Source organism: Anopheles marshallii, chromosome 2, assembly GCF_943734725.1.
Source record: "Anopheles marshallii chromosome 2, idAnoMarsDA_429_01, whole genome shotgun sequence".
In the NCBI taxonomy this organism is placed as follows: Eukaryota; Metazoa; Arthropoda; class Insecta; order Diptera; family Culicidae; genus Anopheles; species Anopheles marshallii.
In genome coordinates this window covers 67666230-67681158 of record NC_071326.1, presented here as the reverse complement: position 1 = coordinate 67681158, position 14929 = coordinate 67666230, and the positions used below count along the sequence as shown (strand labels likewise).

At 47.1% G+C, this 14929-nt stretch overlaps 4 protein-coding genes across 4 annotated transcripts; 2 read left to right on the top strand and 2 right to left on the bottom strand.

Annotated features, from left to right (window-relative positions):
* The first annotated feature begins 343 nt into the window (after positions 1–343).
* On the top strand, positions 344–3922 carry LOC128718438 (uncharacterized). Its single transcript, XM_053812062.1, has 11 exons — positions 344–395; positions 475–519; positions 588–786; positions 853–1020; positions 1101–1195; positions 1260–1414; positions 1474–1910; positions 1970–2202; positions 2274–2905; positions 3173–3509; positions 3570–3922. Exons 1-11 carry the CDS (start codon positions 344–346, stop codon positions 3920–3922), a joined length of 2706 nt encoding a protein of 901 aa, XP_053668037.1.
* Positions 3923–5072: 1150 nt separating this feature from the next.
* Positions 5073–8434, top strand: LOC128710277 (DNA polymerase delta catalytic subunit). The gene is made up of 2 exons (XM_053805323.1): positions 5073–5146; positions 5227–8434. Exons 1-2 carry the CDS (start codon positions 5073–5075, stop codon positions 8432–8434), a joined length of 3282 nt encoding a protein of 1093 aa, XP_053661298.1.
* An 828-nt stretch (positions 8435–9262) lies between these two features.
* Positions 9263–9945, bottom strand: LOC128710289 (ADP-ribosylation factor-like protein 1). Its single transcript, XM_053805339.1, has 3 exons — positions 9734–9945; positions 9542–9653; positions 9263–9472 (listed from the first exon to the last, which is right to left on the bottom strand). Exons 1-3 carry the CDS (start codon positions 9904–9906, stop codon positions 9263–9265), a joined length of 495 nt encoding a protein of 164 aa, XP_053661314.1. The 5' UTR covers positions 9907–9945.
* An 841-nt stretch (positions 9946–10786) lies between these two features.
* On the bottom strand, positions 10787–11728 carry LOC128710284 (inosine-uridine preferring nucleoside hydrolase-like). The gene has a single exon (XM_053805330.1). It carries the CDS (start codon positions 11726–11728, stop codon positions 10787–10789), a length of 942 nt encoding a protein of 313 aa, XP_053661305.1.
* Between the last annotated feature and the right edge of the window lie 3201 nt (positions 11729–14929).

The window sequence follows — 14929 nt, the reverse complement described above, 5'->3', positions numbered from 1 at the left end:
TATAGATTGTCACTTATTCTATGCACACACGCACACAAACATACCAAGTTCCTCAAATCCTCTGACACTCACAGTTAGTAGTGGATAGTATCTGGTAGAGACACTGATAAGTTGGTACATTTACCTGACTTAAGCCTCTCTATGGGCTTGGTCAACAACAACACACCGCCTGTAACCTGACCCATGTAGTTGAATGTGAGTGTGTTGTTTCAGCTTTGATGTAGATAGCAGTGGACGCATCAAGCTATCTGAGATCATTTTTGGCACCGAGCCATAACTTACTCGCTCAACAGCCTTAGTCGCCCAAAATTACCGTCAGTCGTGAAGAAGCACCCGTTCGGTCATGAACTCGTTCAATTTGCTCGTGATCTTCATCGCGATTGGATACGCCAAGTGTAAGTATGCTTCTGTAAAAAGGATGGGGCGTGAGGTAGATAGTTTCAGTGCAAACAATGTGATTGTGTGATTCTGCAGGTGACACAAAACGGATGCTCCCCCACGAAAGGTCGTCGATAGATGGTACGTACCGGGCAGTAATAAAATCAGCTTAAGATTCACAGTAAACTTTAAAAAAAAACTGTTTTCAGATTGTGATTTACGGTTCTACAAACAATTCCAATTCAGTGGAGTTCTGCCCTCCGCAGGAAGGCCTGCGTACTTGCGTGAATTTGCCCATATAGCCGCCATCGGATGGACCGGTCAAGGTAGTACACGATGGTTATGTGCAGGTTCATTGATCTGGGAAAACTTTATCCTCACGGTGGCGCATTGTGCAGTGGACGAAAAGTGTGTATTGCACGAGGGATGTTAAGGATTACTGAAGATCTCCATTTTATGCATCCCTTTCCAAAGCAACATTCCACCGGATGTAGCCCGATTGGGAGATATCAACATAAACAGCGACCACGATGATGCTTTTGCTCAAGAATTGAAGATCGTGGATATCATCCGCCACCCGAAACATCAGTTCAGTTCGACCTACTACGACATTGCGCTGATGAGGCTAGAGAAAAATGTTACGTAAGATACTGTGGGGAAGTGGAAACGATCATTTGATCCTCGTAAATACCGATACACCAACCGGTTGAATTGTGTTACAGAGTGTCTGCTGTTGTTGTACCGACCTGTCTCTGGTTGGACGATGAGATACGCTTCCCGAAACTGTTGGCAGCAGGTTGGGGCAGTACCGGAATCGGTGAGCTCATGCAGTACATGATCGATGCGTAATTAACTTAGCATACTTTAATGTCCGAATGAAGGTGAGAACCACACAGACAAGCTTTTGAAGGTGGAGCTGGCCCCGATGAGCAACGACAAATGCTCCACTTACTATGCACGAGGCACGCGTACTTTGCGGAACGGACTAATGGATCATCAATTATGTGCAGGCGATGAAAAGATGGATACATGTCCAGTAAGCATTGTTACTATTGATTGTCCGTACAGTTTTACGAAATCTATCAAACACGCCAGGGAGACTCCGGTGGTCCACTGCACGTGAAGCTCTTCCAGGATTGGAGACTCATCCCATTCCTAGTGGGCGTAACATCCTTCGGAAAGGTGTGCGGTATGTCTGCGCCAGGGGTGTACGTAAAGGTGTCTTCATTTGGCGATTGGATTATTGAAACACTTCAAAGCCATGGAGAACAAGCTACTCGCTTTAAATTTAAGCCACTGGTTTGCGCGGCACGGTATTACGAACTGCGTGAATATAAAGAAGATGCCATGACCATATACAATGGTCAGGAAACGGAAAATTGGGACAACAAGTACGTAAGCCCCGTTGGCAGTGACTACGTTGTAAATTTCCGATGGCCTTATTCGCTTAACGGACGGCATGGGAATTGTTCCGGAACGTTGATCGAACCAAACGTTGTGCTGACTTTGGCGGAGTGTATGTTACGCGAAGAGTAGGTGGCATCGTCCAAATAATAAGCTCAGTATTAAATACCGCATTTTGCAACTGCAGATCATGGCCAACGGACGTCCTTCTGGCAGATTCGAGTCACCTAGAAATTGCGGAAATCATTGTACATCCGCATTACAACCGCTCCTTCAATCCGTACTACAACAACATCGCTGTCGTGAAGCTCAAAACCTTCGCACCTATTGCACCGTTCTGCGGGTGGTATGGGGAATCGAGTCTGTCCCAAAAACTGATACTAGCAGCGCAACGTGTGATAACGAATGAAAGCTTCCCTGGTGCGTAACAATGTCGATTGCTGTGCATTCTAGCGCTTCTAACTGAAAGTAGAACCCTTTTTCTATCTTAGAATCGAATTACGCAACATTTACGACTCGTGTCTGGGAGCAATCGCAGGGTCAATGTCATCTGGCTCGGCGATACGCTGAGGCTCTTCCACGGGGTTTGCTCGACGAGCATTTGTGCTACGGGAATGAACCATTTCTTGTGCCGGGCGCATGCGACTCATTACCAGGGAGCCCAATAGAATGGAATGATTTGGTATATGTCTATATCGAAGGTATCAATCTATTCGGACGCGATTGTGGATATGGCGAACCGGGTGTCGCTGTACGGCTTAGTGCACATAGAGCGTGGCTTGAAACGGTGTTGCTTCCCCGCTCGAGGCTTCAAACGGTGTTGCTTCCCCGCTCGAGGCTTGATGCTCTCATATACATTGATGCTGATTTGGAGATCTCGGACGAATGCGTATATGCAGATGGAACGAAAGGCACGTGCACACCTCAACAAGAATGTCCAGCCATTCACATACGGCAGCAGAATATGCAACAGCTCATCTTCTGTACGAATAATACTGTTTGTTGTTGTCCCAAGGAATTCTTGGAACGGCAGAGCATTGCAATCGAAAACGAGTTCAATCAATGTGAAGAGCGTTATAAGCACCTAAGAGCAATCCGGCAAGAGGACATCTCGTCACACGTGGTGAGTTATTGAGTAGTTAAGTAGTACCGATTTATTTGACTCGTTATGCGATATAGAACTGACTATCCAGCTACACGGGTATATAAAAGACATAGAAAATCAGAAATGGCAGCAGGCCTAGATCTCTTGAGGTTGTTGTGCCGATGAAGAAGAATGCGAACGTTAGTTGCATAGTAAACTGTGTTCCATTCCATTATTATTATTATTTACATCATGGTAGGCATTTCATCAAGTAGTATGCCGTTGTTAATCTTAATATCCGTTTAGGTAAGAATTAGTCGACGAAACGGTACACGAACCGAATTCCATTGCTATGGATACCTGATCAGTACGCGTGGCGTTGTATCTTCCGCATCATGCCTGACCGAAAAATTTCCTTCTCCCAACATTGTGCACCTGGGCGGCTTGGGTTCTTCGACAAGTTCTAAATGGATTCGTATACAAAATATTGACATTCATCCAAAGTACAGCGCATCGACTCAACAGCATGACATTGCAATAGTGCAGCTGGAATCTGCCGTTGAACCATCGGAACATGCTTTTCCCGGTTGCCTGTGGCAAAATGTCACTCACTCACCGGTGCAGCAGGAGGTGTATGATGCTGGTATGTAGACAACTGTACGAAATTACCGACTGTTGATAATTTTCCCCTCCTGTTGTACAGTTTCTGCACGATATGATCCTATCCATCCGATGTACAAAAGTGACTGTGAAGCTATTTTAAATCGTTCATTCGATGAGCCTGAAATGATCTGTATGAACCCCGGGGTGCAGTTTTATCTGAGCAAAACGTATCACTATGATTTGCAAATACGTCATGGAAGGAAGGAGTTTATGCCCGATCAATGCTACTCTGCTGGAAGTCCGATCGTGTGGAAGAATTATTCTACGAATGCAGATTCGTACATCGAATATCTGGTGAATGTTTACAGTCACGGCAGCTGCAACGCCACCACACCGCGCGTCGTAAACCGAGTGGCGCCTTACATTGAATGGTTCAAGCAAGTGCTGCAGTGAAACCAATAAAAAAAAAAAGATATTGACCACCGGAGCAATAATTTGTATACCTTCGGGAGGTAATGTGTGGCTCAAAAATAAAAGCAAACGGCAAATAAATATCAAATATAAAACCTACTTCTCTCATCGGCAATTGATCTTTACAATGTTTGTCGGTTACAAAAAAAAAAGTTGCATTCGTTCTTCCAGCACTTCATGTTTTTTTTCTGGAGATTGTATACTGTCAGGCTTTGCCAAGACCAGAAAGAAAGATTAAAGGATCGTCTCGCGTCGAAACATTCATAACATTGCAAGTCCAACTGTAACAAGCACTTTCTTCTATCAGTAATTTACCTCTAAACTGTATACCGGTTCCAATAACAACCAGAGCCTCCAAGGGGATTGATACACCACCGGAAGTAGCCAGACCTAAAAAAAAGCCTTTGACCAAGGGCCGTCGGCGGAGCATCCACAACGAGGCAAGTCATGGCTTCCCAAACTCTTCTAAACAAGCCACGAATCTAAAAAAACGGGTAGTTTCAATATTTTGTGACGATTTCAGCGCAACCGTACTCCATTAGTAGTAAACACGTGTAGTAATTGTACTTACGCATCCTGTCGATCAAAACACCTTGCGCAAGCTGTCTGGTCTTTCGAACTGACGTATCTCGTACAGTTAACACACACCAAATAATTTATAGACAGATTCATTTCACTATAAACTACAATTATTCAAGTAAGCAAAGAAATATTGGGTAGCTTTCAATTTACGCCAAACAACACGATGACATGCTTTGTTGATACACACACAGCCACGCAGTAACGCACATAGCCACACAAGGAAAGCAACGGCTGATCGGTTTGACAGCTCGCTTGTTCGCACAGTTTTGTCCAGTGGGTATTCGTTCTTTTTACCGCCAAATGTAGTTGTGTCATTTGGATTGTGCGCAAAGTAAAACCGACGCTTGCTACCGTGATCCGGTGGTTTGAAAAGTAATATTTCTACTTAAATCAACTGTGTTTGGTGTTCTAACGGCTACTTCTATTGTGTAATTGGTGAGTAAAGTCAGGGCGCTTGTGTTTTGTTTGTTAATTTTGTTTAATTTTTCGGCTTGCACCACCACAGAAGAGTGCCCTTGATTGTGGTGCTCCATTGCATGCCGGCGGCTAGATGAACTCCAAGCGCAAACCTTTTACCAAGCCAAACGAAGCTTCTGCTTCTTCTAGTGGACCGAAAAAGTTCCGGTAAGCATGAAGAATCATTTCATGAAAGAATCACCTAACTGACATACAATTTCGCTTGTAAACTGTCCCGATAACAACAGCGGAGAAGACGATGAGGAAGAGTTTGAAAGTTACTTCGAAGCAGAGTTGGCCAATCTCGATGACGATGCGGACACGGCACGTCTAGGTCTAGGACCGGAGAATGAAAACACTTGTGCCAAGTGGAGTCGTCCGGTACCGGAGCCGCTTGATCCCACCAAAGATGCGCTCGTTTTTCAGCAAATCGATATCGATAACTACATCGGGCAGCCGATGGCCGGTATGCCCGGTGCTCAGATTGGTCCGATTCCGATAATGCGAATGTTCGGTGTTACAATGGAGGGAAATTCGGTGTGCGCACACGTGCACGGATTTCTGCCGTACCTGTACGTGGCGGCACCGCGCAGTTTCACCAAATCGCACTTGCCAGAGTTCCGTGCCGCACTCGACAAAGCTGTCCTGCACGATATGCGATCGAACAAGGATAATGTGCAGGAAGCGGTGCTGGACGTGGAGCTGGTCGAACGGCAATCTATCATGGGCTACAACGGTGAGGATCTGTTCCAGTTCATACGTGTGACGGTGACACTACCGAAGCTGCTAGCGGCGGTCAAGCGATTGCTGGAAAGGGAACAGATGATGCCGTCGATGGATTTTCAGGACTGTCGTGTGTACGAAAGCAACATCGATTTCGACATCCGGTTCATGGTGGACACTGGAGTGGTCGGATGCAGTTGGATCGAATTACCCGCCGGGAAATGGAGCTATCGACACAAAGGAGATCGTCCGGCACCGGAAACACGCTGCCAGATTGAGGTGGACGTTGCGTACAGTGCGTTTATCGCGCACGAACCCGAAGGCGAATGGGCAAAAGTGGCACCGTTCCGTATTCTAAGCTTCGATATTGAGTGTGCCGGTCGCAAGGGCATTTTCCCCGAACCGCAGCACGATCCGGTAATTCAAATCGCCAACATGGTCATACGACAGGGCGAACAGGAACCGTTCCTGCGCAACGTGTTTACACTGAATTCATGCGCACCGATTGTTGGTGCACAGGTTCTTAGCCACAAAACGGAGCAGGAACTGTTGGAAAAATGGGCCTGCTTTGTGCGCGAACTTGATCCCGACATTCTGACCGGTTACAACATTAACAATTTCGATGTGCCGTACCTGTTGAACCGTGCCAGCCATCTGAAGGTGAAAGGGTTCGAGTACCTCGGACGCGTCACCAACATTCGATCGGTCATCAAGGACACCGTCATACAGTCGAAGCAGATGGGTCGAAGGGAGAACAAGTTCGTCAACTTCGAGGGTCGTGTGCCGTTCGATTTGCTGTTTGTGCTGCTGCGTGACTACAAACTCCGGTCGTACACGCTGAACGCGGTCAGTTACCATTTCTTGCAGGAACAGAAGGAGGATGTGCATCACAGCATCATTACGGATTTGCAGAATGAAAGCGACCAAACGCGCCGCCGGTTGGCAATGTACTGTCTGAAGGATGCGTATCTTCCGCTGCGGCTGCTAAACAAGCTGATGTGCATCGTGAACTACATGGAAATGGCTCGTGTGACGGGTGTCCCACTTGCGTGCCTTTTAACACGCGGTCAACAGATTAAGGTTATGAGCCAGCTGCTTCGCAAGTCGAAAGTGGCCGGGTACTTGATTCCATCGTATCAAAGCTCTGGGTCGGAGGAACAGTACGAAGGCGCAACCGTTATAGAGCCGAAGCGTGGCTACTATGCCAATCCGATTTCCACGCTGGATTTCGCCTCCCTGTATCCGAGTATTATGATGGCACACAATCTCTGCTACACAACCCTCGTACAACCGAACATGAAGGACAAACTGGGGCTTAGTCCGGATCAGCTAACGCACACACCCGCAAACAACGTGTTCGTGAAGTCGTCCGTGCGCAAGGGTATATTACCGGAAATTCTTGAATCTCTCCTGTCGGCTCGAAAGCGGGCCAAAGCCGACCTTAAGGTCGAAACGGATCCATTCAAGCGATCAGTATTGGATGGTCGACAGTTGGCGCTAAAAATTTCGGCCAACTCCGTTTATGGGTTCACCGGTGCACAGGTGGGAAAGCTACCATGTCTGGAAATCTCCGGCTCGGTAACGGCTTACGGGCGAACGATGATCGAGCAAACGAAGCAGGAAGTTGAGCAGCGTTACACGGTAGAGAATGGGTACGAAAACGATGCGGTCGTAATTTACGGCGATACCGATTCGGTGATGGTTAACTTCGGCGTCAAGACACTTGAGCGTAGCATGGAGCTGGGCAAAGAAGCGGCCGATTACGTCAGTGCGAAGTTCGTTAAACCGATCAAGCTGGAGTTCGAGAAGGTTTACTACCCTTACCTGCTGATCAACAAGAAACGCTACGCTGGGCTTTACTTTACGCGCCCCGATAAGTACGATAAGATGGATTGCAAAGGTATCGAAACGGTACGGCGAGACAATTCGCCGCTTGTGGCGAACCTGATGAACAACTGCCTCCAGAAGCTACTGATCGAGCGCAATCCGGACGGTGCTATCGAGTACGCGAAGCAAACGATCTCCGATCTGCTCTGCAACCGGATCGACATCTCACAGCTGGTCATTACGAAGGAGCTCGCCAAAAGCGATTACGCCGCGAAGCAGGCGCACGTTGAGCTGGCGAACAAAATGAAGAAGCGCGATCCCGGCAACGCACCCAAGCTGGGCGATCGGGTACCGTACGTGCTCATCGCTGCTGCCAAAAACACACCCGCCTACATGAAAGCGGAAGATCCGATCTATGTGCTCGAGAACTGTATACCGATCGATGCAAACTACTACCTGGAGAACCAACTGTCGAAACCGTTGCTGCGTATTTTTGAGCCAATATTGGGCGAAAAGGCGGAATCGATTCTGCTGCGCGGCGATCACACCCGCACCCGGTCCGTGGTCACGTCGAAGGTGGGTGCATTGGCAGCATTCACCAAAAAGCGTGATGCTTGCCTGGGATGTAAGGCACTGTTGGCGGTTGGACAGGAGGGTCGCGCACTCTGTCAGCACTGTGCACCGAACGAAGCGACGCTCTTTCAGACGGAACTGGCAGCGCAACGTACGCTCGAGGACAGGTTTTGCCGCCTGTGGACGGAATGTCAGCGGTGCCAGGGTTCGCTGCATGAGGAGGTCATCTGCACCAGTCGCGACTGTCCGATCTTTTACATGCGCACGAAGATCAAGATGGAGCTGGAAACGCAAGAGAAGCGTGTGGCACGGTTCGGTGTGCCGGCATGGTAAAGCCACAGCAGAATAACATTTCTTCGACGACTTAAAGGGACGTATGTTTCGTTCGGGAAATAAAGTCTGTTCTCGTGTGTTCGCTTGAACTTAATACGTTTTGTATAATATTTGTTTTAATGGTACATCATGTTTTCAGTTTTAAATATAAAATTAATGCTTTTCAATCTAACGAACCTTGTTGTTGTTCCGCTTTGCACCACCGCGACGTGGGAAGGAGAGTGCATATACCGTGCATATGAAAGGTGTGTGTTGTCACGAAAATGCGGAACTGTACGCGATGTGTACACGATTGGTCTGGTGTATTGCAGGATATTTTCATTCCTTTGGCACTGTGGCACACAAAAAGGAATCGATTTCGGGGGTGGGGTAGCGTATACAACCCTAACTATGCTAACTCCACGAAGCTCCAATACCCCGGACGCAATTGGTTGCTCACCATCGAACGGGTACGGTCAAGCAATCACTAAAGCAATAACACATAAGACCAAATGTAAGCTATAAAATATGCTAAGGTTGTTGTCCCAGAACGGAACCTTCCGACCTGACAATGCGGGGTCTGGCAATGAATGGATACGTGCCGGGTGTGTGTTCGTGACATCGTTCTCAGTGGAAACGAATGGTTCCGAATGGAAGGATAAATCCCATTTTGCCGCTCTCGTACGACAAGCGATAGCGTTGTTATGAATGTACTCTGCAGAAATCTCTCCCCCAACCCCACCTTGCGTTGTAGGCGCTGTCCACGCCTTGAAACTACACATACTTAACGTATCGGGGAACGTGACGCGGAACGAAAAGAACGAACGTAACGACCGCTATTTGCCGGAGCTATTTTCTCGCCTGTAACGCGTTCGACAGCCAGTCCATGGCCTGATCGAGGCCTTCTCCTTTGGTGGCGGATGTTTTGAATATTTGGAACGTTCGATTTTTCAGCGCTTCCAGCCCGAGCGCTTGATGCACCTCCGCTACGCTCATGCACCCTTCCATGTCCTGTTTGTTGGCCAACACCACCAGTATTGCCCCGGCAAGTTCGTCTTCCTATGGTGCACGTGGTACAAACACATTTTGTTGAATACGTTCAGGAAACTGTACCACTTATATCCTTACCCTTAACATGTAAAGTAGCTCATCTTTTGATATGCCTATCCTATCCTTATCTGCGGAATCAACTACGTAGATGATAGCGTCTGTATTGCTGTAATAACAGCGCCAATATGGTCTGTAAACAAGGTGTGTGGATGGGATATTAATGTTTAACGTCGCCTTTGCTTGCAATTACCCAATGCTCATTCTGCTTACCGTATGCTGGTCTGTCCTCCTAGGTCCCACACTTGGAATTTTAGGTTTTTGTACGTCACCTGTTCCACGTTGAATCCTATCGTCGGTATTGTGGTCACTACCTCTCCCACCTGCAATCGGTACAGTATTGTCGTCTTACCGGCGCCATCCAGACCAAGAATCAGTATCCGCATCTCCCGACTGCCTAGCAGCCCCCGAAAGTAACTGAAGAGTCCACCTGCGAGAAGAAAGCGCGATGAGAAAGTGTCAACAAATGGGGACAATAAAGCAAAACGGGGACGCAGAGCAAAACGACGTGCACCAATCCAACATGCCAAGGTTTGACTTAGGGCCTCTCTTATCAGACACCGTTCAGACACCCCTTGCCAACCAGACGTACCCATTTCTGCACGTAGATTGCTGTGTTTTTGTGCACACGTACGGTGTCAACAGGGACAACCGCAACCAACCAGCGAGAGGAAGGAAAATGGGCTGATTTTTTGCGGTTCACTTTACACCACCACACACTAGCGTTCTACCAATTCTACGCGCAGAGACTGACACCGTCGCCGGGAAGGATTTCTCTTTCACTCGGTCGCACAAATTAAATCCCGAAAATATGCACAATACGGAATACAAAAAACCGGACGAGTCAGACACAAATTTGCTGGCGAAAAAAAATCATCCACTATTTGACATCTGCATCTTTGACGTGTCGGCTGTCAACATATTTGGGGAACGCAAGTGGATAAAATTGTTGACATTTGACTGATTTAAAAATGTCTTTTATTCAAAATAATAAAAATGGTTAACGTTATTTCACAAAATTTATGGAGTGTTTCTATTGGCCGCTTTCCTATTCTTGGGATACTTGTTTATGCCTTTTTCAATGAATGTTCGCCAAGGCAAGTTGATCTGAAGGAAATTAGGAATGAAATCCATTCAGCTGTGTTTTATTATGTTCATCAAATGTTATTGATTCTTAAGTTAGAATTAGATGTAAAAGGCACGTCGAGAATTGTTAAAACAATATAATTTGATACAATAGTTCCCATTGTATCTTGCTCATTCGCATTATGCTACCGTTTTCAAGCACAGGTCCTTAAACTGTGCCTCGTTAATATCGTCAATGATATTCACGTGGCCCGCTCCCTGCTGATGGTGATTCAATATCATCTGACCACGAGTCAGCGCACCGTGAAGCTCCACATCTACCGAGTACTGTTGTGCCTTCTCCACACAGGCTGGCACTATGTACGCGGCTACCAGATATGCATCGCATGGCATCCAATGCGTCCGTTTACTGTACAACTTTTGCTCGACTGCATTCAGTATGCGCAGTACGGGATGTGTTTCATTTTTGCCGAGCACTTCCATGCGCCACTGCATGGGAATCCCGTGTTTTTGGCAAGTTTCCCACGGTACGATCGTGACCGGGCAGTATTCTTTGTGAAGAACGATTTGTGCTGCTTCGGGATCGGTGTGGAAGTTAAACTCAGCCGACCACGTTACGTTGCCTACACCATGCCGATTGCCACCCATAATGTAGAGATGATTAACCATCTTCAGGAGCCCAGGATGAAGCTTCATAGCGAGCGCCAGATTTGTAAGCGGACCGATGAAGATAAGATCGACTTGTCCTTTGTGTAGCGTAACCAAGCGTTTCAGTGCATCAACTGCATGTTCCTGCTGCAACGGTGTCCGGTTGATCTCGAGCCCGAACTGAATATCGCCGAGCCCGTTTACTCCGTGAAAGTTACTAACGTCTTTCTTCTTTGCCGGAAGTATCAGTGGTTCCTGGGCACCCCGGAATACCGGCACATCCGTTCGACCCATCGCAGTCAGTAAGGTCAGCGTGTTTTCCACCACGTTATCCAGGGTTGTGTTACCGTTCACACACGTGATTCCGATCACCTCGTAGCCGGACAATTTTTCACCCTTCAGCAGCATCCACAGTGCCCATGCATCATCGGTACCGACATCCAGATCGATAATTACCTTCCTTGATTGACTCATCGTAAGAAAGACTTTTTTTACAGAATGTGAGTGGTAAGTTGCGTATCAATCCGTGAATAACAGCAGGCTCGTGGATTTCAATGCAATCTGTGCTTCGCGAGAGATGAATTAGAATTGAAGTGTCACTCCAACTGGGACAGCCACTGATAAAGGTTTGAAGCGGGTCAGATAACCTAAGACGATGGATTATACAAAGCAAATAGGGCCTGTACCTCCTTATCAACTGATGTAAACTAGAACAACAAGACGAACATCTGTGGCAAAGAAATTTTGCCGAGCTTCCAGATTGTTTGTTTTGATTAGCTTTGCCGCCGTTCGTGCGCAAAGCATGCTTGACAACCAACACGACAGCGCTACAATTTTGACAGCCGCAATGTGCCTAGTGAGGTGAAATATTCGAGGTGAAAATGATTACAAATGGTGAAATTATGTTTGCGAAATTTGTAAGTAACTAAGGGTGATATTTTCTCGCTTGATGGTTTGGTTGTTTTCTTTACGATAAATTTATGGTTTTTAATAATTTATTAGTCTTTTGTGAAATTCAAACATGTGAATAAGCAATTCTACATCACGGAAGTTATTTGAAATACTCTTTCGACGAGATCGTTTTCCTTGGAATAAATCGAGAGATGCTCTCAGATAACTTTTTTACTTTTTGCCCTAACAGTCTGTATCAAATTGATACTTGATTGTACAAAACGACAAAGCTCCAGAATGGATTCCAGCCACATTCCATATTCCCAAGTCGTAAAAATGCGCATTACCTCCCGCAGAAGCTCTCATAGAAGATCTCATAGAAGCTGTCCTAAATTTTGGAATAATTTCACAATAAAACTCGCCCCAAGGCCACTAACAGCCAGGCCAGGCGTATTATCTTACACGCTGCCGTCACAGTTTCCAACAGCTTTTCGACCGTACCACTGCTACGCCTAGCGCGTGGCTGCTTTTGACGAAAGAGATTATACTTGAACAACCAGACGCATGTGCCATTCGCACCGGAGCGAATACTTTCTTTCGCGGCCAGAATGTGTTGGAATGCGCGCATTCCACTTCCGTATGCCACGCACCGGTCGTCTGAGTCTGGTGAATAGTTTGGCGTTGTGGCGTGGAATGAATAACAAAAAAAATTGATAACCATATTTCTTGTGTTTTGGATTGTGTAAATTTGTGATCCACTATTGATTTGATTGCGGTTTTGTTATGTGCTCAATGTGGTTCATTTGGACCATACGGATTGCACACAAAGAGTAACTGTGAAGTGTTCTGAAGGAAGCATTCTTGGTCCGTTCGCTCCAGGATATATCTGTCTATTTATAGCCATTGAAGCTCTATGACTCTCTATGAAGCTCTTTGCCTTTTCCATCTTCCACTTCGGGCGAACACCTATCGAACGTAGCGATACTATTAATATCATCAATTTTTATCGCAGCACGAGCAGTTGGCGTACCGTGCGCGTCGGTTTCCTGTGCATAATAAATGAACATATTTGCGCGAATCGGAATCGTTTGCCTCTGCCACCCTATCAGCGTCATATTTCAAAACCCTCTAAACCGTTTTCCCCGGGGGCCCCCCCCGTTCGGTGAAACGGCGCAGTGAAGCAGTCCGGTGCCGGACGGAACGGGCCAATTCCTCAGCGAAATGACATATTACTTTTCAGAGTTATTTTGGCATTATGATAATGTCCTTTCCCGGATCCGTCTTCTCGCTCGCCCGGTTTGGAATGTATCATTTTCAGCAAACTCCCCGCCCGGCCTGGAGTCACCACCGGGGAACGATTGACAGTTATCATTTCTGTTGCGTTTTTCCTTACGCTTCGCCCTTTTTTAAGCGTACGCACGAGAGCAAGGGGACGTCCGATGATGAAACAAAACAAAAAAAGCCCCAAGAACACAAGCACACTTTGCTTTGGTTCGATCACCCGTCGATCGGTCCGGTCGGTTCGATGATGCCTTTCTCCCAGGAGCAATAAAAAAAAGGGTTTTGGAAGAACCACAGACCAAACAGAATCTTCGAACGCCGCTGTTCCGCCACTTCTTTCCCGTCGCCTGAAAATGCCTGCCCGGAATGGTAGCCCTCCACCACCGGGGGTCAAACCATGCTGTACGCAGGCGCAAACGTCAACCAAACGGCCCGAGATCGTAACTGCCACAGCGGCAAACAACATTTTGGGGAAGGTCCACCGGATTTCGTTGGCAAACTGGGCCCGCAAGTATGTCAAAAAAAAAAAACTCCCCCGGGTGTGCAATGATCTTGCGGTACTCAGGCCGCAAAAATTTGGCGCGTATCCTTCACCACTTTGCGCAGGGCATACGCGCACCACACGCAATTGCGCAAAAGGGTCTTGCGCGCCCAAGGGAAAGATGGTGCCCGGCGTCGACGCACACACAATAGAAAAATGGTTTGTGTGCCTGGCCAGTTGCGAGTGTGTGGCTAATGTTGCTTTCGTGTCCAATTCTCACCGTTTCCGAGCGTTCGGCTCTCACGTTCGGTTCATTTCTCCTCGGATGTTCTCTTTTGAGATGTGGTTTCTGCTTGAGGTTTTGCGTTACCGTGCTTTGGGTTTTTTTTTTTTGGGATGCTGCAGATGAGGAAGCTGCGGTTGACCACCGGTTTGTGGTGGTGTTTGAATGTTTTGAAGAAGGTTGTTTTTCATGGAACCCTGCCGTTCCCGTTCGCGAGTGCGCTGCTGAGCGTAGCCTAATGTCCCCGCGTATTGAACACCGTTGCCAGTACCAATACCAAGGCTCCGATGGGCTCGCGGGATTGAAATGATGAGCATGATGTATCAGCTAAACCCCTGCCCATATCCCAGGGTTTATCTACTGAATTCAGGATCATGTTTGATATTAATAGATGCAATTTGAATATCTGTACATCATACTAAACATAGGGGGGTGTAATTCAGTTTGCACTAAGAATACTTTTTAGCACAATGTTTTAATTCAGTAGATAGCAGCATAACTTAACATTTCTTATCGACATCTACACAAACATTCCAAAGTGCCCGAAACGAACGCGTCAAAAAATGCGGAAGATTGCGTTCTCCTGCGGAAGAGCCAAAAGGGAACAGGTAAGTGTATCCTCGCTCGTGGAATGTCTTACACAAGATGTTGGCCACTAAAGCTGGCGAGAGCGAGCAAACCGCGGGATGAGGCAAAACCCGAACCACCGCTCGAAACGCTGGAGAGAAAGGTTAAGCCC